The 23,658-nt window shown below is 35.1% G+C and overlaps 1 protein-coding gene across 5 annotated transcripts in view; it reads right to left on the bottom strand.

Moving 5' to 3' along the window:
- ANKRD12 (ankyrin repeat domain 12) overlaps nucleotides 1-23,658 on the bottom strand; it is a 99,095-nt gene that overhangs the window by 33,226 nt on the left and 42,211 nt on the right. For 4 of the 5 annotated variants that reach the window (XM_070778936.1, XM_070778939.1, XM_019986558.2 and 1 more), the window contains 5 exons: nucleotides 18,897-19,044; nucleotides 10,843-10,911; nucleotides 6,898-7,044; nucleotides 3,343-3,543; nucleotides 2,014-2,156 (listed from right to left, as the gene is read on the bottom strand). In XM_070778936.1, the coding sequence (XP_070635037.1) occupies nucleotides 2,014-2,156; nucleotides 3,343-3,543; nucleotides 6,898-7,044; nucleotides 10,843-10,911; nucleotides 18,897-19,044 (708 nt within the window). The remainder of the gene's footprint in view (nucleotides 1-2,013; nucleotides 2,157-3,342; nucleotides 3,544-6,897; nucleotides 7,045-10,842; nucleotides 10,912-18,896; nucleotides 19,045-23,658) is intronic. The other variant, XM_070778938.1, reaches the window with a different exon arrangement.

The following is a 23,658-nucleotide window of genomic DNA, read 5'->3' as shown; positions in this document are numbered from 1 at the left end:
ATGTCCTGTGTTATTCACCAGAGAGCAGAGACAGTGTATTGAACAGCTCTTCCAGCTTAATATATCATTACCTCACTTTCTCTTAAGAAGACATTGGTATTTATCTTGTTTAGTCCCTTAACTTGGACTCTTATCAGTTTAATAAACTTAGGAGTGTCTCAGACCAATGTGACCTCATGTGTCTTTGTTTCGCCAAACTCCGGGAGAAGCTAAGGGTACTAGGTACTAGAATGTAGTGGGTCATACAGTTTCCACAACAGACACCAAAGGATGTTCATTTACTGTGATGATTAAAGTGATTAATACATATGAATCATTTACAACACTTATCTCCAAGTGAAAACACACAAATATTGCTGTGAGAAGTTAATGCAATGTAGTTCACAAATTCACAACCACTCCAGCCAGAGACTGGAAATCTCACAGAGACTGAGAATCCCACATGAAATTCACGGCAAAGAGAAATCCTTGGACAGCATCTGTGCCACAGATCTAGGGCAGCTAGTCTCACCTGAAGCAGGATACAAGATATTTTGTATACAAAGATACTCTCAAAAACAATGAACTGATGGATGTGTCTGACCTTATTCAGGGCATTTTAGAGTTATGAAAGAGAGAGTAAGGAAATACAAAATATATATTTACACAGAGAACTAAATAAGAAAAATTAGAACAAGGCTGAGTAGTAACCAAGGTAATAAATAAAATCCAAGGCAAAATAAAATTAGAGTACACTCTGTGAGTCTCAGAGCAGCAATATATATTAAAATCCTTTGCAGGAGTCAGTAACTAGAGACTAAAATTTAATAAGGCAAAATAGCTTACACCTTGTTAGAAATGAAGAGAAGAAACACAACAGCTGCTTTTGGCTAATGGTACTGGGAAGGGTGGAGGGACACAAGGGAGAATTTAGGTATTTTTCTGAGCTAAGTAATACTTTTCAACTTTCTAAACTATGCACAAGTATGTCAATAAAAGTCAAAATTAAGTGAAAAACAGAAACTACTTCTTTGATGAACAGAATCCTTTGCTTTAGACACAGCTAACAGTGGCCTAGGTTGATCTGCTTCAGCTATAAGCAGGTTACAGTAATGGAACTAAGCACTGCTGCTGCTGCTGCTAAGTCACTTCAATTGTGTCCGACTCTGTGCAACCCCACAGACGGCAGTCCACCAGGCTCCCCCGTCCCTGGGATTCTCCAGGCAAGAACACTGGAGTGGGTTGCCATTTCTTTCTCCAATGCATGAAAGTGAAAAGTGAAAGTGAAGTCGCTCAGTCGTGTCTGACTCTTTGCAACCCCATGGACTGCAGCCTATCAGGCTCCTCTGTCCATGGGATTTTCCAGGCAAGAGTACTGGAGTGGGGTGCCATTGCCTTCTCCAGGAACTAAGCATTAAACATGCTTAAAACAGAAGCTTCATTACAACAAAGATGGGGTAGAGACTTTGCCAGAGACTGAAAATGCAAATGGAATTTAAAACCCAGCATGGGTCATAATATTGCATCAAAACAAATCAAACATGGTATTTAAAGATGCCATTAAATTTTCAAGCATATATAATCGAGTTTGATTAAATCGTCTTATTATATACATAAGCATCTGAGTATCTTTAAATAAATAATGTCAGCTAAAATTCAAGAACAGTTGTTATATACAAAGGAATCATTAAATATTAATGTCTTAAAAAAGGTATGACAGTGTAAAATTTTTATAAGTAAAATATGCTTTAATCTCTATATCTAATTATCCGACAGTAGAATGGCCCTTCAAATAAAAATTTTGCCAAGTTGCTTAATTATCAAATTAAATAGATTTTATGAAAAGATAATGCTAAACTCATAATAGGAATTAGCAATTAGAAGGTAGAAAATGGGAAAATAAAACACAAATGAGCTGGTCAGGCAATGAATGAAATATGACACCAGACTGTACAACTAAGAAGTGAGTTAAATTACTCTGGGTTAAATGTATCTTTTGAAGATGTGTATTACTGCTCCTCCTGTCATACTCACATCTCTGTGCCCACTACTAGCGGAATCATGGAGTGGAGTGTCATCATCTAATCCTTGTGTGTTAACATCTGCTCCAGCTGCTATCAGTATCTTAGCAACATCATAATATCCCACGTTGCAAGCTTCATGCAGTGGTGTCCAACCTAAAGTTACAATATTAATTGAACATATGGTACACTTCTACTAATTCAACACATACGCTTTTAATATACCCATGTGTGATACAGTAATTCTAAATGTACACAATACAAGGAAAAAGGAATGATGAACAAGCTACTGAAAATAAGTACCTAAGAAAACCACTAATTTTACAGAAGGTTCATCCACAATAATATTATTTCCCATGAAAGTGAAGTCATTCAGTCGTGTCCAACTCTTTGCGACCTCGTAGACTGTGGCCTATCAGGCTCCTCCTTCCATGGGGTTCTCCAGGCAAGAATACTGGAGTGGGTTGCCATTTCCTTCTCCAGGGGAGCTTCCCGACCCAGGGATCAAAACCAGGTCTCCCACATTGCAGGCAGATGCTTTACTCTCTGAGCCACCAGGGAAGCCCCATTATTTCCCATGGGGCTAAATTATTTGACAAAAGTATTAAACTAACATTTAAGCTTACCCAATGAATATAAACTAGCTATAATTTATAATAATCAACTGAATTATAAATAAGAAGAGTATAAAAGGGCAAAATAAGCTTGTTAGGGTCTTACAATAATACAAGATAGTAAACAGAGTTCCCTGTATACAGCAGATTCTTATCTATTAATATTTTATATACAGTAGTGTGTATATGTTAATCCCAAAAGTGAAAGTGAAAGTGAAGTCACTCAGTCGTGTCCGACTCTTTGCAACCCCATCGACTATGGCCTACCAGGCTCCTCCATCAGTGGGCTTCTCCAGGCAAGAGTACTGGTAATCCCAAATTCCTACTAATTTCTCTCTTTCCCCTACCCAGGGCTCTCTCATATACTTTTTTTTTTCTTTTTTCCATATACTCTTGATGGGAGTGTAAATGGATCAGGGATCTTTCTTTTGGAGGGTTATTTGCCTGATTTTCAAAAAAATGGATAAAAATTTTATCCTAAATTAGATAAAAAATTATATGGTAATATGCCAGATAATACAGAAGCTTAATATTTAAGAATTTGAGTGATTACTGACGTGGATCAGGGTTTCATGTACAAACTCCAAAATAGTTTTAAAGTATACTTTTAGAACACTTTTATTTCAGAAAGAGGAACAAAGAATGTTGATTAAATTGTAATCAGAGTCTGTTTAGGTGACAACCTCAAAATTTTAGTTCCTGAGTATGTCTTTAATTACAAGTCTTACCTGCAAAATCTTTCACATTCACATTTGCCCCTAAACTTATTAGTTCTTTGACTTGTTTTACATCTCCTCGAATAGCTGCCATGTGTAAAGGAGTTTCACCACGTTCATTTCTTTTATTAACTTTATCTTTTTGTCGAGATGAGGAACTGGGAGTTTTCTTTTGGGCTGGTGGTGTTTGCGATGGATGATTTGGTGTGGAATCTGTAAGAAAGAGAAAAGTTTAAAGTTCTAGACTAAATATTTTGTAACATTCATGTAAAGGTTTCTACAGGTAATGTGCTAATTTCTTGGACTGAGGGAGTACCTTCTCACCCAAACAATCTGACACTTGACTTGGATAATCTGATAATGACTCAGAGTAGATTTTCCTTTAGGGTTATCAAATACTGCATGTGCCAACTAAGAAAAAAATGTTTCACTCTGTCAATTCTACCCTGAAAGTACTTGCTCAATGAATAATTGGATAAACTGCAAAAAACCCATTTTTCATGGCATGTTATGATGTTATTTCAAGACCTAGATGAAATGACATTGAAGGCTAGAGTTTACACCTCTTACTCAAAGTACTGGACTCACAGTATGTATTTCAATATTAGGTACAAATTAAAGTCATAGATTATTTTAGTATGAAATGAAGCTTATGATCCATAAGAAATAAGAACAGTCTAGAAAAAGGCCTTTAAAAATGAGCTGATAAAGGAGGGAAAAAAAGTGTTTTGCTTTGATTTCTATCTTTTGGTATTTGTTCCAGTTTCTCTCTCAAAAACAAGAAAGTTAAACTGCGTGACATTTAAAGTCCTCTCCTCCCCATTTCAGAACTAAGAAAAAAACAAAACGAAAAATAGTTTCTTAATTAATTAAGGATTCAAGACATATGTACAGTGTTAATAATTCTGAAAATTTACAACTATTTAAAAGAAATAACAGCTCTAAGGAAAAAAAAAGTCTACAGAAAATAATTTTTCAGCATCATATAATGACTTCCTTGCAAACTGCCACGATGGGAATGTTAAAGTATTATCCCTCTTTTCTCAGTAAGAAAAAAGTTTAAAGTTTACCTTTTGATTTTTAAAGTACATTGAGTTAGTAACAGTTTCTTATCTATGAATTTCTATAACGTACACTCCAGAAGTACATGAATCTTGTCTAACTCATCACTGTATCTCGACTGCTTAGAAGACTTCCTGTTACACAGTGTACTTACACAACATTTGTTGAGTGAATACATGATTATTATAATATTTATAGTCAAATTATTTATTTAGGAAATTAGTGATTGAACTTAAAAAGGCATTTTTAAATTCAAACAACTTGCAAGAAATTAACTCATACAAAATTTTCTCAGCCATACCAAAATAATATAACACAGACAAAATAACAGTAGTAATACCCATAATGGCAATCAGAATAAACGTGGGAGGTAAGTTATATAATCGATAAGATTATGAACCTTAACAACCGTATCTATCAGCTGGCAAACAGGTTGATACTTCAAAAGCTTTCCCCTCTATACATGTATTAATAAGGAGGACCGATATACCCTTAAATGAAAAGAACAAAGTGCAGAATAGTATTACAGTATTAATCTTATTTATATTTAAAAACAAACAGCAATAAAAGATACATTTACATGTTTATATCTAAAAAACTGAGAAGAAATTATGAATAGGGCTTGCAGCTTAAAGGGAGAGGTTATTGGAAATGAGGAAAGATTTTTAGCTTCTTGCCTTACTGTATTAATTCTTTAATTTACTCTAAGGATAGAGGTTCATAGTATTAAATAACACTTTTAAGAAACAAAAGTTTTCCCATCTAGCTATTAAATCTGAGTCAAAGTTAACACTTTTCAAATGTTCAGAAACATATGAAGTTTAACATTGTAAATAACTTTGATTTGGCCAGTCTCCCCAAGTTGTGGGTGGAAAGGTGGAAGAATAACCAACATGCCCCACTTTAAAAAGAAAGTTCTAACACACTCTTGTTAGCGAAAGATATAGATACACTTACGTTTCAATGGAAACTATGATCTATAGAAACTCCAAGAATTTTACCAAGTTGTCCCATTTTTTAATAACAAAGAGCCAACACTGGAAAAGTTCACTAGAAAAATTGTGTTCTTGTCAATGCATTTCCACAGGGTCTGTCATGTTATCCCAAGTGTTATACAAAGGTGCCCTGAAGAAAAGAATTTTTCTTCCAAATTTTTGGAACTTTTCTTTCCCAAAGAAAAAGATTTCTCCAAAGAGATTTACTTTCTTCTTGCATTGCTCAATGAGAACTTTATACAACTTAAAACTCTTGTTTTTAGCTACCAGAATGTATAACTAAGTTCACTGCTCAATGTAGTAACTATCCCAGCCCAGCGGTCTGGACCTTATCTACCTTTTAAACTCTTTTAATAAATGAGCAAGTTGGTTGTTTGTTCCTTCTTTGTCTTTATCCTGCCGGTAAGCCATCTTTAATCATTTCTGGAGGGCAAACTATTGATACTTGAATAAACACACACACAAACACACACACAAGAAGCACAATATCTTAAATGGAAATGTGAAATGAAACATGAAATAAATTTACATAATACACTGCAGATATTTTTTCTTTTGAAAATAAATTTTGTTGTTGCTGTTGTTCAGTCATCAAGTAGTGTCCGACTCTACGCAACCCTGTGAAGTGCAGCATGCCAGGCTCCTCTACCCATGGGATTTCCCAGGTAAGAAAAATGGAGTGGGTAGCCATCCCATTCTTCAGGGGATATTCCCAGACCAGGGATCGAACCTGTGTCTCCTGCATTGCAGGCAGATTCTTTACTGTTGAGCCAACACGGAAGCCCAAAATAAATTTTAGCAGATCTTAAACAATAAAACATGAACTATACTCTTGCTTCGAAAAGCATGTGATAAGATTACCAGCTTACAATAGAGTGCTAACTATAAAAGTAAAGTATAACTATAAAAGTAAACTATAAACCTAGAAGCAGCTTTACAGAAACTGAAGTAAAAATTTCTGCAGTAAGGTAAAAGCACACACAGTTCTGCAACAGATTTCTCATGTGGACTGATCCAATTCTAAACTACAGTTGACCCTTGAACAACTCAGGGATCAGGGGTACCCACCCTCCTCACATTTGAAAATCTGTGTGCAACTTACAAAGTTTGGAGTTGGCCCTCCAAACCCAGAATTCTGTATCTTCAAATTCAACCAACCATGGATTATGCAGCAGTATAGTATTTACTTCTGAAAAAAATCCATGTGTATCTGGACCCACTCAGTTCAAACCTGTGTTGTTCAAAGGTCAACTGTACTCATTTTAGTTGACAAACATTTACTGAATGTCTGCCAAGAGCCAAGATCCCTGCTCCTGTATAGCTTTTCATCTAGCAGATGAGACAGACAATAAACAACTGTCACACAAACACATGTTAAGATTATAAATTTATAAGAAACTGATTAAATCCAAGAAAGGACATTTAAAGTAGTTAAAAATAACTGTCAAGACAAAGCTACAATGTGAAGAAAACCACAAACACACAGGTACTCAATGATGGTGAGTGTCACCTGGACTGTTGTCCCGTGCTGTCATCTGCATAAGAAGTGCCATCTGCTTTCGCTCTGAGAGTGGGTAACCAAAGAGAATGCTAACTGGAGTGGACTTCTTATTTCCAGCTTCCTTTTTTGTTTTCTTCTTTTCTGGACCTTCTTTCTCTGGAATTATTAATAAATATGTAAGAATCTGAAACAAATTTAAGCACTCAAAAGTAAAGCATAAGGAGACTTTTTAAAAATAGATGATACATGTTTATGAGAAACAAGAGTAACAGAGAAACTTGCAACAGGCAGACAAAAGAGCACTAGGGTTTTATTATATAAGCAATTTTCTCTCTGAATGCTTTTTGAGAAAACATCTTAGTTGTATAATTTTCAGAAAATTAACATTTGGAAATTTAGTCCTAGTAAGATCTGTATTTTAACGATCAATTCTATTAAATAACACTTCAAACATTCCTTAGTTTTACATCTCTGAAACTCCTTCATTCATTCTAATCTTATTCAATTATTCCTAAGCCTGTATAGCAATATTCCTTCACATTAGCTCCCTAATTCCACTAATAATTTATACATCTTCTAAGGAGGTGTTTAAGACAAAGCACATCACACAGAGTAATTACTGAAAAATAACACCAAATCACTCTATTGCAGTTATAGGATAGTTGAACATGGAAGACTATTAATCAAAGCTGAAACTGAGCAAAATTAAAGATTCTATGTGTGTGTGGGAAGGGGCTGGGGGAATTAATAGAGATCCTGCAAAGATTCAAAAATGTCTAAAAATTTTTCAAAGAGATTTGATCCACCATAAAGCCAGTTCTCAGATTTAGCTATTTGGCAAATCTCTGGCAATGGAGGCAATATTCCCCATTATGAGCCAGAAAATTCAGATGGAACTGGATTCCATAGGTCAAAGAAACATAGATGCCTGTTACTCCTTCCTTAAGGACATTTCTGGGAATTAATTCAAGTGGCCCTGTGAGATGAGCTGCCGGTTAACTGTCTAGGCATCTATTTCCTGGAAAATCCTGTATCAATATCTGGGATTTACTGATCCAGGTTTGCAGTGTAGAGAAGAGCTACAAAACTATAAATAAATTAATAAAAATTGTAAACAAATGTAAAATAGCAAAATGAGTGCAAGAAGGCAAGGCTTAGTAGTCAATACTGTCGTTTTTCTCAGGTAGATGTGGCCAGCAGTTAGGCTACTCCAGGAGATAAGCATTTATTGATCTAGTAACTTTCAAGAAATGAATAAAAGTTTGATACTATTTATATATTACTGTATTATTATTTGAGGCATACAATCCTGTAGTGTGCCACTTTAAGTTAATCAGGACAAATTGGAATCCTAAGGCCTGGAAAAATCAAAGGGCCTGCATTACTCACTGCTGCCCACAAATCACCCAAAACTCAATAGCTCCGAAAATGTCCATTCTGTTGATATTTGCAAAATTTTACATAACAGAAATAAAAAATTCCAAGATTTTTAAAGTCAGCCTTTATTAATAGTCCTAATATATTATTTTCTTACTTTTCATTTCATTAATGATCCAATTAGTATAAAGCCCATTTTAGCAGTGTTACACCTAACTTACTAAATTTATTATAAACCCCAAAATAGGTCTTTTGGAGAAATCTATTTTTTCCTGAAATACATTCTTTTTCCTAATAATGTTCTGTATGCTTTGGTTCTCAGAATTAATGAGGAACCACAACTGCTGTTTTAATAGTTGTTGATCTGCATACCAAATTTTTAAATATAATAAATGTACTTCTCACTTAAATTAAAATACTTATAACGGTTTAAAGAAAGAAGTTGTTTTAAGAAAAAAAGTACAGTTTAGTAATTAGAAGAAGCAAAATAAAAAATACATCTCTATCCTTAAAACACTTTTAAAATTTTGGAAAAAAAATTTTCTTTTATTTTCTCATTTGCAAACTCTTGATTTCTGGTTTTAACTGCATTTTAGTAACACAATGTTTTAAGAAGAATATGCTTGAGGACTTCCCTGGCAGTCCGGTAGTTAAGACTCTGCACTTCCAATGCAGGGGATGGAGGCTAGATCCCTGTTAGGGGACTAGGATTCCATGTGCCATGAAGGAGTGGCCAAAAAATTTTTAAAAAGTAAATTCAGTAAGATTAAGATCAAAAAGAAAAAATCAATTATGTTCCTCTATACCTGCAATGACCTCCTAAAAAAAGAATATACTCTAAAGTGATACTCAGTTTATAGAAGAAAAGAATAACAAATTGGATGTATTCTAAATGTTCAATCAAAAACTCATTACTAACATTCATATGAACACTATTTTTTCTCCGAGTTACCTTAGCCATCTGTCTTGAGTTCATGCTTTACATGAGATAGGAAAATAAGGTAGGTGAACAGTAGCTGGTGTAAGATAGATTAGAGATAACTTTATACCATTTTAAAAAATCATAAATCTTAGATTAGTATGTCCCTAAGTGTGCTTTTTCATGTTGAAACCATTCAATAAAACTCTGTGAAAGCATGGATTCCTAACAACTGGACCACCAGGGAAGAGCACCTTAAGAGACTGTTAAAGAAATATCCAGGTGGTTCACTTAAGACTAAAGAAAAACAGATACAGCCTTTTCAATAATCCAGTACTATTTACTTCAAGGTTCAGAGGACCTTTAGAATTAGATATCTCAGTCTTATAATCCTGAAAATTAGTGCTTTCTTCCCATGTCTTATCAGAATAAACAGAAAGCTCAACATTATCACATCTCAATTAAGTATATTGAGAAGAGACAAACATGTTTTTCTTGGGGAACTAGTTCATAAGCCTACCAGTGTCTCAGAAATATGACATTTTCCCACAAAGCAGCCACAGTATAAAGAATGAAACTGTGGTAGCTACAATTCAAATACAGATGGTTCTGCAATATCTAGTTTCTGACAGGTGAGTGCTTGTATCTTCTGATTTCCAGCCATGACCCTCAGACCACAGGCAATTTCATCACATACCGTTCTTTTAGGTGTGCCTTGGTACTCAGGGGTCCCATTTTAGGAAAATACCACTAACTCCACAGTAAGTGTAGATCTGTTCAATTTAATGCTAACTGTAGACAAGCCATTGCCAAATTTTGATAACTATGTATTACTGACTTATCAGGTCAACTAACAGTTTTCAGGATGATTTTAAGAATAATTACTTTGCTGTATACCAACTCCACAAATTTATCAAATAAATAGAAAGTATACTGGCAACAGAAATTTTTAGTTTTTGCAGTTAAAGGCCATATGCTAAAAACTGGACACTGAGGGACTAAACAATACTTTACATTTAAAAATAAGAGATAAGAATATAAGCTAATTAAAAAGTAAAAAAAAGAAAGAATCAAAACACCTAATTTAGTTTTCACATACTGGGGATACATTTACTCTTTGATGGCATTTCTCCAGGAAACTTGGTGTTTTAATCCATTTTTAAATTCAACAGGGTCAGCAGAAAAGTCAACAGACTAAAGAGGTCAACTGAAAAAATTTTTAATATGTTTTAAAAAACACTGCGTGCTTGAAGAGTAAGATGACACTGTCTATGAAAATCACTATGTGTGGTATAACGTGTGAAGGGTATCCAGCTAAGAGATGGAGGACCAGGGCACCTTCCTACAGGGGTCACTGCTCAGCACAGCTCCAAGGTGTACACCTCTTATACTCTTCTACATGAATGGGCCCCCAGCTGTGCTGCATGCTTGAGTGGCTGTGCAGGATCCTGCTTGCAGCATCCACACAGAACATGTCTTGGACATGGTACATGGGAGCTCTCAAATGAGGCTGGAAAATTTTATGTCGCTCACATAGTCACTTATTCAACCACAGACATCTATGTGCTGGTTTGAAAATAAGTTATTTATAGTACAAGAATTAATTATAAACGTGACAGAAACCACTGGCTAACAGGAACCCCTGATAATCTAGTTACCTGAGCATGTCCTGTAAGAAGATATAAGTCTCTCCCCCCAATTCTCACTTGTATGTCCTGGGTCTGAATCTACAGAATGAGAAGAGACAGGAGAAGAGAAAAAAGCATACGAAGGGAAATGCAGAATTCAACAAACCAACATTTTTCAAAAGACCACAATGATGTACCACTGTTTTTCCAAAAGATTATTTTTAAGGTAAAGCCAAAAGTACATTTAAAACAGAGGTTTGGCTAATACCTAAGATTTCAGTTTCTTTGGTCTTAAAGCTAAGAAAGTCAACTAAGTAGGTTGCGATAACAACTATTACTGAGGCTGCTTATTAAAACATATAATCTTTCTTGAGAATATTTTTTCAATCTCTGAATATTGATAAAAGAGACAGTACTCTGTAACTGCTTTTCTGTTTAGAATTTGCCTTTACAGAACTTGAATAAAGACTTGAATCATCCTTTTTGTTCTATGAATGCCAAAACTACTCAGAAGACAATAGAACATTTTGGACTACAGTATCATTCCAGACCAAATATTTCTATAAACTGTAAACATTTCAAATACTATGAATTATTACACTGACCACCTCTTAGAAAGAAAGCAGGCTAAAGCAAAACAAAATTTATTAGCTAAGAAATGGAATGCTGCCTAACAACTCAATAAATTAGACAATTAAGAATACGGAGAACTGATTTTTGACAGTATGGCCAGAGCAAATATTTTTACTTACAAACAAATGCTACTATAACTTAAAATATTATTATTCTAATCTTTACAATATCCATTTATTGGCTCATTGTTTTCTTTCCAGAATGATTACTATAGACATTATTCATGAGTTCAGTTAGGTATAAATAAAAAATAAAAATATCGGGGGAAAAGAATTTAGAGAACAAATAACTCCTAAACATAATATTTGCAAAAAAAGATAAGCCTATAAGTTTAGTGATGAGAAAGCTCACTCAACTGAAAGGGAAATCATTAATAAAATAACATTTAGACCAATTCTAGAGCCAATGGGTAAACAGATTGAATCACAAGCCTTTCAATAAACAATTACATTTGCTTTTTGTAATTGTTAACAAAACCATTAAGTTAACAACTAGAATTCTATGAAGAATATTTGACATTTCATTTCAAGATAAACAAAAATTTAAAAAGGCCTCCACAGGTTGCAAAGCAAAGTGGCAACTAATACGTTGCACCAACAAACTGAATTAAATGGATAAGTGAAAGCAGATCATATTATTGCGATCAATTAAAGAATAGTGGATAAAATAAACTTGCTTTCAATTATATTCATTAATATAAGGAAGCAGTTTAATAGTTTATCCAAACCTTCCTTTGGAAGTAATTAATCTATCCTGACCCCACATACCCTTCGGCTTTTACTCAAATAAGTATGCTCATATTTGGGGCATCTGTATATGTATTCTATAAAGATTTAATTAAGGAGCTAGAAAATTATCGGGGGAAGGAACAAAAATAAATCTATAATAGACAATCTCCATGAAAATCACCAAAAGATGAGTATCCTTATTAAGCAAAACACTAATTTTATCTGTTACTTTTAACACAGTTATCAGAAAAACAACATTTGTTTTCTTTTTAAAATAGTTGTCCTCTCCAAAGTTGCGCTGAGTCATTAAATAGGGTAGATCCTTCAGTGGGATCAAAGCCTCAGGAAAGCAGGCCTTAATGGCTGGCTCGCAGAGACTGAGTTCGGAGCATGTGAACACATTCTACAACTGCGACCATGGCCTTGGGGAATGGGGCATACTGTGCCTCTCTGCATCTTGTCCTTCCACATTTATTCACACATTACTTACATATGCCACTAGAAAAAACGCAATAAGCAAACAGATAATGCTTATTAAGAAGAAATAAACATTTTTTTAAAAAGAATGTTGTTTTTTTTTTTTTTACTTACACATGCAAACTAAAATGAAATACTACTGGTTTATCACTATAGATAATTAGATCTATCAAACCTAAAAAAAAAGAAAAAGCAAGTCCCCTGATGTTATTTGAGATTAAAGTCTTCTGCTGGAAGACTTTGTAACTACATATAATTATTTTTGAGAAATGTCATAGAAACGTTGTATCCTTTTAACCCTATAACCCTACTCTTGGAATGAATAAGAAAACATTCAGGGTATAACAAAACCACAGTCTGGAAAGACACTCTTATGGCATTACTCATAACAAAATAATTCAAATGTAGGCTGGAGGCCAAGAAGAGACACTCATGTGTAGCCTCAAGCAGTAAAGTTCAGTACTTTTATGTTAAAGAACTGTTATGGCATCCAATGAATGCCATTAGGCTAGAAAAGAAAATTAGTATGATTTTATGGTGGATAGAGTAGGAATAAAGTTCACTCTAATGTAGAAACATTAGCAACTATTAAAGATAACAGCAGTTATCAGTTATTAATATTTTGTTGTTGTTTAGTTGCTAAGTCGTGTTCAACTCTTTTGTGGCCCCACTGACTGTAGTCTGGCAGGATCCTCTGTCTATGGGATTTCCCGGGCAAGAATACTGGAGTGGGTTGCTATTTCCTTCTCCAAGGGGTCTTCCCAACCCAAGAATCAAACTCATGTCTCCTGCATTGGCAGGCAGATTCTCTAACAGTGAGCCACCAGGGAAGCCATATCAGTATTATAAGGTGCCTACTTTAAATATTCATTATCCTCTTCCTATTAATAGGAATACCCCAACTTTGATCAGAGTGACAATATATCCAGCTCAAAAATATTCAACTTTTCAGACTTTCCTAACTAGCAGAGCCTAACCAGTTGAGGTGCAGGCAAAAGTCTCTAGGGAGGTTGTTTCACGAGTAAAAAGCATTACTGGTCTTTCCTGCCCAGGAAGGATGTGTAAGGCAAAATGCTGAAGGACAAAGCCTATATACAAGCTAAGGGTGGCAGAGCAGAAATACAAAAGGAACCTAGTCCTTGTCGGTATTACTGCACTGCTGCACTGCCTATGCCTGCTCTTACTGCAGTAGATGAAAAATCTCTAAGTCAGTTTTCTATTTTAATTAATATACTGAAAACTGATTTTATATGTTATATCACTCAGAGATCACAATTTCTGAAGTTGGTATTATATATGCACTTTTACAGATGAGACAACTGGGACTTACAAAGAATTCAGCTAATCTGGCCAGAGCAAGAACTCAACACTGGTCTGTCAGACTCAACAGCCCCTGATAAGAAACACTAGGCTCTGACTTCTCTCTGTTATAACTATAATAACTTATCTTGTCTGGATTCTGGATGTCTGGGAAAGACTGAAAGTTAAAGCTAAAAAATGGTGATAAAGCAAGCTGATGATGTAGCTGTAAAGAAACAATTTGTTTTCTAGATCAGAAGTAGTTAATTCCATAGGCTCAGTGAGTTACTGTATAGACAAGCCTCTTAACATTTCATGGGACAAAATTTACAGAAATTCTCTAATAGGATAGGACGATGTGGGATAGATACTGGAATGATATAAGCAGTTATGCTGGAGATTTGTTGCAATGAAGACAATTATGATATAGCTATAGAAACTCATGGGTAACACTTCGAATTATGCTATAATTTCCCCCCAAATTTTATCTGTCTAGTTAAGCAAATACTTTTCTAGAAAGTGCTATCTTTTAAAAAATTAATAAACATGAAATAATTGAGGATTTAAAGAGTTTAAGACACACTCAGTTCAGTTCAGTTCAGTTGCTCAGTCGTGTCCAACTCTGCGACCCCATGAATCGCAGGACGCCAGGCCTCCCTGTCCATCACCAACTCCTGGAGTTCACTCAGACTCACATCCATCGAGTCAGTGATGCCATCCAGCCATCTCATCCTCTGTCGTCCCCTTCTCCTCCTGCCCCCAATCCCTCCCAGCATCAGATCTTATCCAATGAGTCAACTCTTTGCATGAGGTGGCCAAAGTACTGGAGTTTCAGCTTTAGCATCATTCCTTCCAAAGAAATCCCAGGGCTGATCTCCTTCAGAATGGACTGGTTGGATCTCCTTGCAGTCCAAGGGACTCTCAAGAGTCTTCTCCAACACCACAGTTCAAAAGCATCAATTCTTTGGCGCTCAGCCTTCTTCACAGTCCAACTCTCACATCCATACATGACCACAGGAAAAACCATAGCCTTGACCAGACGAACCTTTGTTGGCAAAGTAATGTCTCTGCTTTTGAATATGCTATCTAGGTTGGTCGTAACTTTCCTTCCAAGGAGTAAGCGTCTTTTAATTTCATGGCTGCAGTCACCATCTGCAGTGATTTTGGAGCCCCCAAAAATAAAGTCTAATACTGTTTCCACTGTTTCCCCATCTATTTCCCATGAAGTGATGGGACCAGATGCCATGATCTTCGTTTTCTGAATGTTGAGCTTTAAGCCAACTTTTTCACTCTCCACTTTCACTTTCATCAAGAGGCTTTTTTTAGTTCCTCTTCACTTTCTGCCACAAGGGTGGTGTCATCTGCATATCTGAGGTTATTGATATTTATCCCGGCAATACTAGGCTATCTCAAAATGAAGACTAGGAATGACTCATCTGGTTGATGGCATTATTGCGGATTATGAGAACCACGGAATCTTTCTTGGACAATATGAATGTCTTTAAAAAAAATAATAATGGTTGTTTTATAAAAATAATGTATGTCTGTCATGTTAAACATTCAAAGCATATAAAAGAATACAAAGAAGAAAGTAACAAGTCATCCTCAATCCTGGAAACAACATGTTAACATCTCCTGAGTATCATGCAAAGCACCTTTCTAAATGTACGTAAAGACAGAGGGATCAGGGGGGAGACAGAGAGAAATCAATTTATGTAAGAGGAAGAAAATACCATACACATGTGCGATCTTTAAATAAAAATCTGTAAGATTAACTTTAGTTTAATCCAACATAAAAAGAAAAGGAACTAAAGGAATCACTTCTTTTCTACAAGAGATTCAAATTGCTAAAATATAAACACAGGCATATTTATAAACATACAGATAAAATTTTAAATAATGAAAGATTAAAAGTTTTAAGCAATAATTTTGAAAAAAAATTTCAGTTTTAGACAATTTCAGTTAATCCTTTGTCATGAGAGATGATGAGCTGAGCAGCACTCAGCTTTTTCTCCTTTTCCCCCATTCCCTGTTCTTTTACTTTTCACTAACTCAGGGTTCATAATATTTACATTTTCATTCAGGACCCTTAATAACTTACTAGGTTTAGGTTTAGTTCTACAATGAAACAGTCTTTATATTTAAACAATTTTCTCTTTCTGTATGTGTGTTAATATCTGTTCTATGTGCATAGGCATATAGACAAATATAAATATGATGACATAATGCAATCAAACAGTACATATTATTTCATAACCTGTTTTCCCAATTTGTATACTATGAACATCTTTCAATACTGCGTATTCCTCTACAATATTATTTTTAACAGTAAAAGGTATTTCCTCAGTGTTTACCACAATTAAACCCTTTATTACCTGACAGTCCTTTCCTGTTTTTTTCTATTAAAAGTTGAGAGAAATATACTTGAAGATAATTTTCATTCTCATCAATAATCATTTATATTGAATAAATGCCAAAAGAAAGAATAAGTCAAATGTTTACAAATTTAGTTTTTAACATATGTTGTTATATCAAGGTAGTTCTATAACTTAGACAAACTAAAGCAAGTTCCTATTCTAAATTAGTGACCAGTTTGTATGATTTAATGAAAGTGTAAGTCGCTCAGTCGTGTTTGACTCTTTGCAACCCCATGGACTATAAAGTCCATGGAACTCTCCAGGCCAGAATACTGGAGTGGGTAGCCTTTCCCTTCTCCAGGGGATCTTCCCAATCTAGGGATTGAACCCAGGTCTCCCACATTGCAGGTGGATTCTTTACCAGCTGAGCCACCAACAAAGCCCTTGTATGATTTAACCAATGATAATTTTCTCAGTAATTACAAACTCTATTTCCTTAACTACTATTATTTCATACATTTCTTTGTCAACTGTAATTCTGGTGTTCTGAACTACCTGCTTGTATCTTTTGTCCATTCTCCAATTTCTGTGTTTTTTCCTTCACATGTTAGAGCACTTTAATTAGATTAAGTACTGTCATATATGTTGTATTTTTCCCCTCTATACTTTATTCTGTATAGTTTAGAATATTAAAAAGATCAACGTCAGATATGAGTTTTGGTGCTATAATTATCATTCACATTTAAAACAGCCATTAATGGTACTCTGGACTCTTTTTTAAAATTATGAAAATAAGACAGCTTAACTGTAAATAAGACATTTTTCCTTGGGCCTGGGGAAATTCTTCTCAATGCTTTGGATGTGTGTTTATGTGTGTTCATGCAAAACTAAGGCGTTCATCTGTTACTTACTAAAATTTATAAATTCAGACTACCAAAACTATAGATATACATTTAAATACATCAAAATCTTATTTAACATTAGCATGTGACCTTTTAAAAAAAAATGTTCATACTATGCAAGCCTGAGAGAGAGCTACAATGCCCCCTATTAAATTCAAATAGTGGAAAGACTGTAGCAGAGAAAATTAATCCCATCAATACAATAAAATTAGACCATGTTCATTCAGTGCCTAAAGTTCATGTCTTCCTAAGTCTTCTTTATTTCACACCAAATGAAAGACAAATAACCCAGCTGATCTAATTACAAGGGTTCTCCTGGGAAGTGTGTTATTTTCAAATCTTAATATATTTTGAAAAACATGTTTACAACCTTTGAATTTTTCTAAGTCCCTTCTTCAAACTACTAGTAGAACACTGTCACTGGAAAACAACCTAGTTAATGTAAGTACTTTAAAAATGACTAGCAGAAGGACTTCCAAGGAGAAAGTCTGAGAGAAATTAAAGCCTGTATATCTGAATTCACATAAGTACCTTCTTCTCAGCTAAATGACCTCATAACCTTGAAAACAATGCTGAAAAATATGGAGGGCCAGGCTTCAAAAAAAAAAAAAAAAAAAAATCCGAACCTTTAGAAGGCAGTGTAACTTAAAATGAACAAAGCACAAAATTTCTTAATTACTCACAAAAAAAGCAATTTTTAAGGTTTAAAAATGTCATAAGTGTTTAAGAAAAACTTCTAATTCAAGCTAAGAGAAATAGCCAAATACACAAAAGGAAACCTAGCTGCTACCAAAAGTGTACACTAAAATTAAGTTATTTTCTAAAGCTATATTAGCATAACGCATTTCAAAAGTCCTTAGGGTATTTTCAAAGATTCTGGAGTCAAGATTATTTCTATACTGATGACTAAAGGTAGCTAGAAAGATAAAAGTAGGATACAATCTCTGTACATATATTTAGAATGTAATACTGATTTTTTTCTGTGAGTGAAACTAAAAACTAAAACATTCTTAAGAAGAGTTCATTAATAATACTTCATTCAGGGGATAAAATGATCATGATAAACATACAACAAACATTCAAGTTTATATGAGTTTTAGGAAATGACTATCTCAGGGCTAAAATACAACCTAGTATTTATAGATAGTGGTCATAAGGTTCTAATCTATTATGAATAACTGGGATTGACTGATGACAAGTATCATTCCTGATATAGTGAGAGTTTTGAGGAAAAAAGTACTATGAATTGGACTGAGGCAGCCTCAATATTTTTCTTCTTTTTTTAGAAGGGACATATTTCTGATTTGTTTCTGAATCTAAAATGTCCAAGCTTTTTTTCCTTTGGTGGGTTCAATACTTTGTCCACAAAAACTGAACAACTCTTTCTCAAATTTACCACATCAAAGATCCATGCAACTGAGTAAATTTTCAACAATGAAATGCTCCCCAAGAAATCAAGTTCTTAAAATGATAAGAGGTCTGTAATGAACACTGAGACTAAGAAAAAAACTGCTTTTATATATGATAGAAATTATATTTGGGCAAGGAATATATGAATTTCTGCCCCAATGATAAACCTGAAATTCCAAAATACAAATATTTCTCTATAAAATGTAGTGCAAGAGGAATGATAAAATCACAGTAAAAGAAGGATAATGATTTTCCTAGAAAACAACAAATTTTCCCACCTGTGTCTGAATCTCGTTCTTCATTTCTTGATGGGCTGATGGTAAAAGGAAGTTTACGTTTCATGGATGATTTCTCTTTCATCTCCTTGCCCACATCATTTCGATCAATTTTTGGAGTTTTGCTATAGGATGCAATCTTGTCTTTACTCTATTAAAAAATAAAACATGAATAAAGTTATAATGATACTAGCTAAGCAGTACAGTATTAAAAAATACTTTATGAAGGAAATTTTCATACACAAAAGTTGAAAGGGTATTACAAACTACCATCATATTCAATGTCCTCAAGGCCCACTTTCAACATGTTTTCTTAATTGTTTCATATTCCCTATCATTTAGTAATATAATTTTAAATAACTATAAAACAAAATATCTTGAATATAATAGAACTCTATGTCTAACACAGACATTATCCAATAAACAAATATATAAATCAGAAAAAGAATTCTAGATTGAATTGAGTAGTGAAGATTACTGAAAAATAAAACCATCAAATTATTTCCCAGGTGTAAAGGAAAATCCTCTTGTCTTTTCACTTCTGCTAATGAAATGGAGCTTCACAGGCATGCCTTTTGCTTACAATGCTGTTTTAAATGGTCGATTTTATTATTATTATTCTGGCACAGTGAGGCCAACAGGTCAGGAGACCACTGCCAGTGGAAAAGACAGTTTGTCACTCACAGCTCCCAAGAAAAGAGGGTATGTCACATGTGCAACGCAGTTTCTCCTGGGGAAGCACCTAGCCAGTTCAGGGAGGCAGAGGGAGGGAAAGGCAGGCAAGCGGATGCTTTAGTGTGGCTTCCACAGGAAAAGGCTAAGACAGCAAGCAGGTTTTTAGGGTTGGCTAGTCCGCATAACTTGTGCAGGGTCTGGGGTATACGTGTCACTTCTCTAGTTGTCTGGTACCTGACGGTTATTCTGGGCTAACCGTCAGGGCAGGGGGACAGTGGTCCAGAGTATGAGAGTTGCTAGAGCTGATGGTTAGGGATGAACCCTGGATTGCTGGTTTGCAAATGAAAGGTGTGGTCACAAATGAGCTATTTATTTTCTCTGGGAACTGAGTGGCCCTGGGAAGGACAGTCTGCCCAAGGTCAGTGAGGTCCCAGATGTCCAAGTATCAGAAGTAAAAAGGCATGATTAATAAAAAGGTTAGCCAACAAAGTTCAAGAGATCTGCCTTGGAAAATACAAATATTTTGTTATTAACAAAAGAATCTAAGAAAAACATTAAGAAGTCCCTTCTACCTTGCATATACGTTATGATACTGTTCTGTGACATAAACAAGTTAAAAGAAACCAACGTGTTAATATGTTACATGAAAAGTGTTCGCAAGACTATATCAATCATGTTCTCCTATGCAATAATTTGGTGACTAGTGTGAATATTCATACAGGGCTTCTAAGATATCCCAGGTGGTAAAGAATCCACCTGCGATGCAGGTGGCCCCAGTTCAATTCCTAGGTCAGGAAGATCCCCCGGAGAAGGGACAGGTTACCCATTCCAGTATTCTTGGGCTTCCCTGGTGGCTCAGGCAGTAAAGAATCCGCCCACAATGCAGGAGACCTAGGTTCAATCCCTGGGTTGGGAAGATCCCCTGGAGAAGGGAGTGGGTACCCACCTCAGTATTGTTGGCTGGAGAGCCTGGCAGGCTATAGTCCATAGTATCCCAAACAGTTGGACACAACTGAGCGACTTCCACTTTAAGTGTGAATATTCTTACCTGCTACAAACTTACTCTGTTCTCAAGTAAAACTGTCCTTAAAACTGTTAGCCAAACAAAGTGTTTTTGTGAGAATCTTAACACTAAAAATTATTTTCAGATCTGGGGAAAGTAACTTTCAAAAGAAATAGTTACTTCTGATTGTCCTGAAATTTCTGTATTATCAAATAGTACTTATATATTAATATAAATACTCTTGTCTATTCAGGAGAGGGTCACTGGCACATTCTTCTTTCATACGATGACATAATAAACTTAACAGATTTTTTTCATTTTAAAATGTTAAATGCTTTTCATTTACACTAATGTTTTTCTTAAAATAACCTACAACAGCCATCACACACAATATGAAAGTATTAACAGCCAAGAATGACCTTCTATCACTGCTGATACTAAACAAAGTGCTGGTAGTCTTTACCAACTCAAAAAGATAGAAAAAAGAAGTATAAAAAATACCTGGAGATAATTTAAAATATATATACATATATAAACCCTTGAAGGATACAAATCAAAATGTTAATGGCTATCTGTGGGTAATGGCATTGCAGGTGTGCTGGGAGACAATCCACCATGGCTTTCTTGCATTTCTGTACATCTAGCAAACAGAAGCACTAAATAAATCCCTTTGTTCTATCTTTTCAAAGTTATCTGTATACAGAACAGCCTTGGAAGACAGAGACAGCGTCTTCCTCTGCAGCAAAGGGTAGATTAGATCTGTTCACTGTTCAATATATAACTTCTCTCTAATTTAGGGCTAAGGTCAGGTAGATTTACCTCCCATTAAAAAGATTTGGGGTTCCTCTCCCATTACACAATCTACTGTATATGTAGTTGTCACTGGCCTTCACTACATCCCTTTGTGAGAAATAGGGCTCTGACAACAGACACAAACACTGATACATGGCTACTGCTATGGCTATATGAAAAAAAACTTTCCTTTCTACCTGACCCAGGAGTCTCATGTCTTCTGCTAGAGCCCATGAAACTAATTAGCCTGCAAAGAGGGTAGAGTAAAACCTCAAGATCCTTCATCTCAAACAAAGCAATTTCTATTTTCATTATGCTTATATGTTTAATTTTTCTACAGTGAACATGTATTACATTATTTGAATAAAAAAAGTTCTCAATTATCATGTGGAGAGGACAGGAGATAATGAAGACTGAACCTTCACTGATGATGAAAAGGTAGATGATTAACATCCACTCTTTCACACTTCATGAATATAACTCGAGATTTAGACTATCAGAAAGTATCTGATAAAAGATATTGCTTTGCAAATTATGAACACCAACTTATAGCTAGAAATGTTTCAGTGGAAAAATTTCTAAACTAAAACCAATGGGGGGAAAATCCCATAGACTGTCAGTAAAAGGATAAAATATTTGAAGAATTTTGAGTAGGTATGAACCCCTAACTATTGTGATACTTAATAAGGTAATAAAATCATTTTATATAAAAAGTATACTGCTAAGGAATTATTATTTAAAATATGGTCTATTTGAATGCATTTAAGAAATTAAGTTTTGGTTCAGGTTATTTTTAAATTTAGAAATCTCTTAACAGCAATGTCTTGTGTTATATTATGCTATAAATATGGTCTCTATTTACATAAGAGAACAACTACAGATTCATTTCTAAAAATTTTATGGAAGGAAAAACTCAGCAGAAGCTAGAAACTGGCTTCAAGGCCAATAACTCACTAAGAAAAGACAATCCTAAGAATATGCTTTGCAAATAAATACGTGAAAAAAGGTAATCATGTCACCTTCTCTCCTCCCCTCTAATTCTGTCATAAGAAACAGTAGTAACATATAGTATAAGCAAAAAACTGGGACGGCCCTTCCTCTCTTAAGCTGTCAAATATTTATTTAAAATGAAAGAAAATCACTTCTAACAGCAGCTTTGCATGTCAAGCTGCTCGGAGATCCGGAGCATGGCAGTACTAAACACCACACACACTGCTTCAGAAGGGCTTCTGACCCTTACACAAACACGTGTGCGCTCTTGAAAAAACACTGAATGATTAAACTGAGGCTGAGAACGGTTAAATATATCCCTTTGGGTAAGCCAACTGTTAATAACTAAAGAATTTAATAGTTTGTATTTATTCTTCCTATTTATTTTATAAACCTAATGATTAGTAAGCATTCTTAACTTACCTAAGGAATGGTTTTAACAGAAATATATTAGTAAAAGTTTTTGCTTTTTTGCTTGCCTCTACAGTTTTAAGAAATCACACTTTTATGAAGGTAATGCTCAGGACTACTATGTATTTAGCGGCAATCATCAAAAAATAAAACAAGTACCTAGAAGACTAAAAGCTTCAACAATTTTGGCCTTATCAATTCAAAAACTGACATCAAGTAGCCTCACATATAATTTAACAAATGCAACCTTCACTATACTTAAGCATTTAGAAGTGAAAGTTCTAATTCTCTCCTCAAACCTAACATTGCATCCTGTCCCCACAACTCTGAGATTTCCTCTACCCAGATCACGGTAAGGTATGTGCACTGACAAAACCCAACAACTTCATCTTTCCCATTCACTGCTGTGGCATCTGGCCACTCTCAGCTGTGCAACCTCTGCTTCTCTCTTGTCCTCTCGTGCTGCTGCTAAGTCACTCAGTCGTGTCCGACTCTGTGTGACACCATAGACGGCAGTCCACCAGGCTCCCCCGTCCCTGGGATTCTCCAGGCAAGAACACTGGAGTGGGTTGCCATGTCCTTCTCCAATGCATGAAAGTGAAAAGTGAAAGTGAAGTCGCTCAGTCGTATCCGACTCTTAGTGACCCCATGGACTGCAGCCTACCAGGCTCCTCCATCCATGGGATTTTCCAGGCAAGAGTACTGGAGTGGGGTGCCATTGCCTTCTCCGTGTCCTCTCCCGATCCCTCCTAAAATGTGTGAATTCCTCAGGGTATACTATCCTTCACTCCTGCCCCACTCTCTCTGGGTGACATTATCATACCTATAGGTCACTTTTCCACAAATTCTCATACTTTTAATTTTCTTTTAGCTGTTCTCAGCTCTAGTCTCGTT

This window comes from Bos indicus, chromosome 24 (assembly GCF_029378745.1).
Source record: "Bos indicus isolate NIAB-ARS_2022 breed Sahiwal x Tharparkar chromosome 24, NIAB-ARS_B.indTharparkar_mat_pri_1.0, whole genome shotgun sequence".
NCBI classification, from domain to species: Eukaryota; Metazoa; Chordata; class Mammalia; order Artiodactyla; family Bovidae; genus Bos; species Bos indicus.
This window is presented reverse-complemented; position numbering and strand designations above follow the sequence as displayed.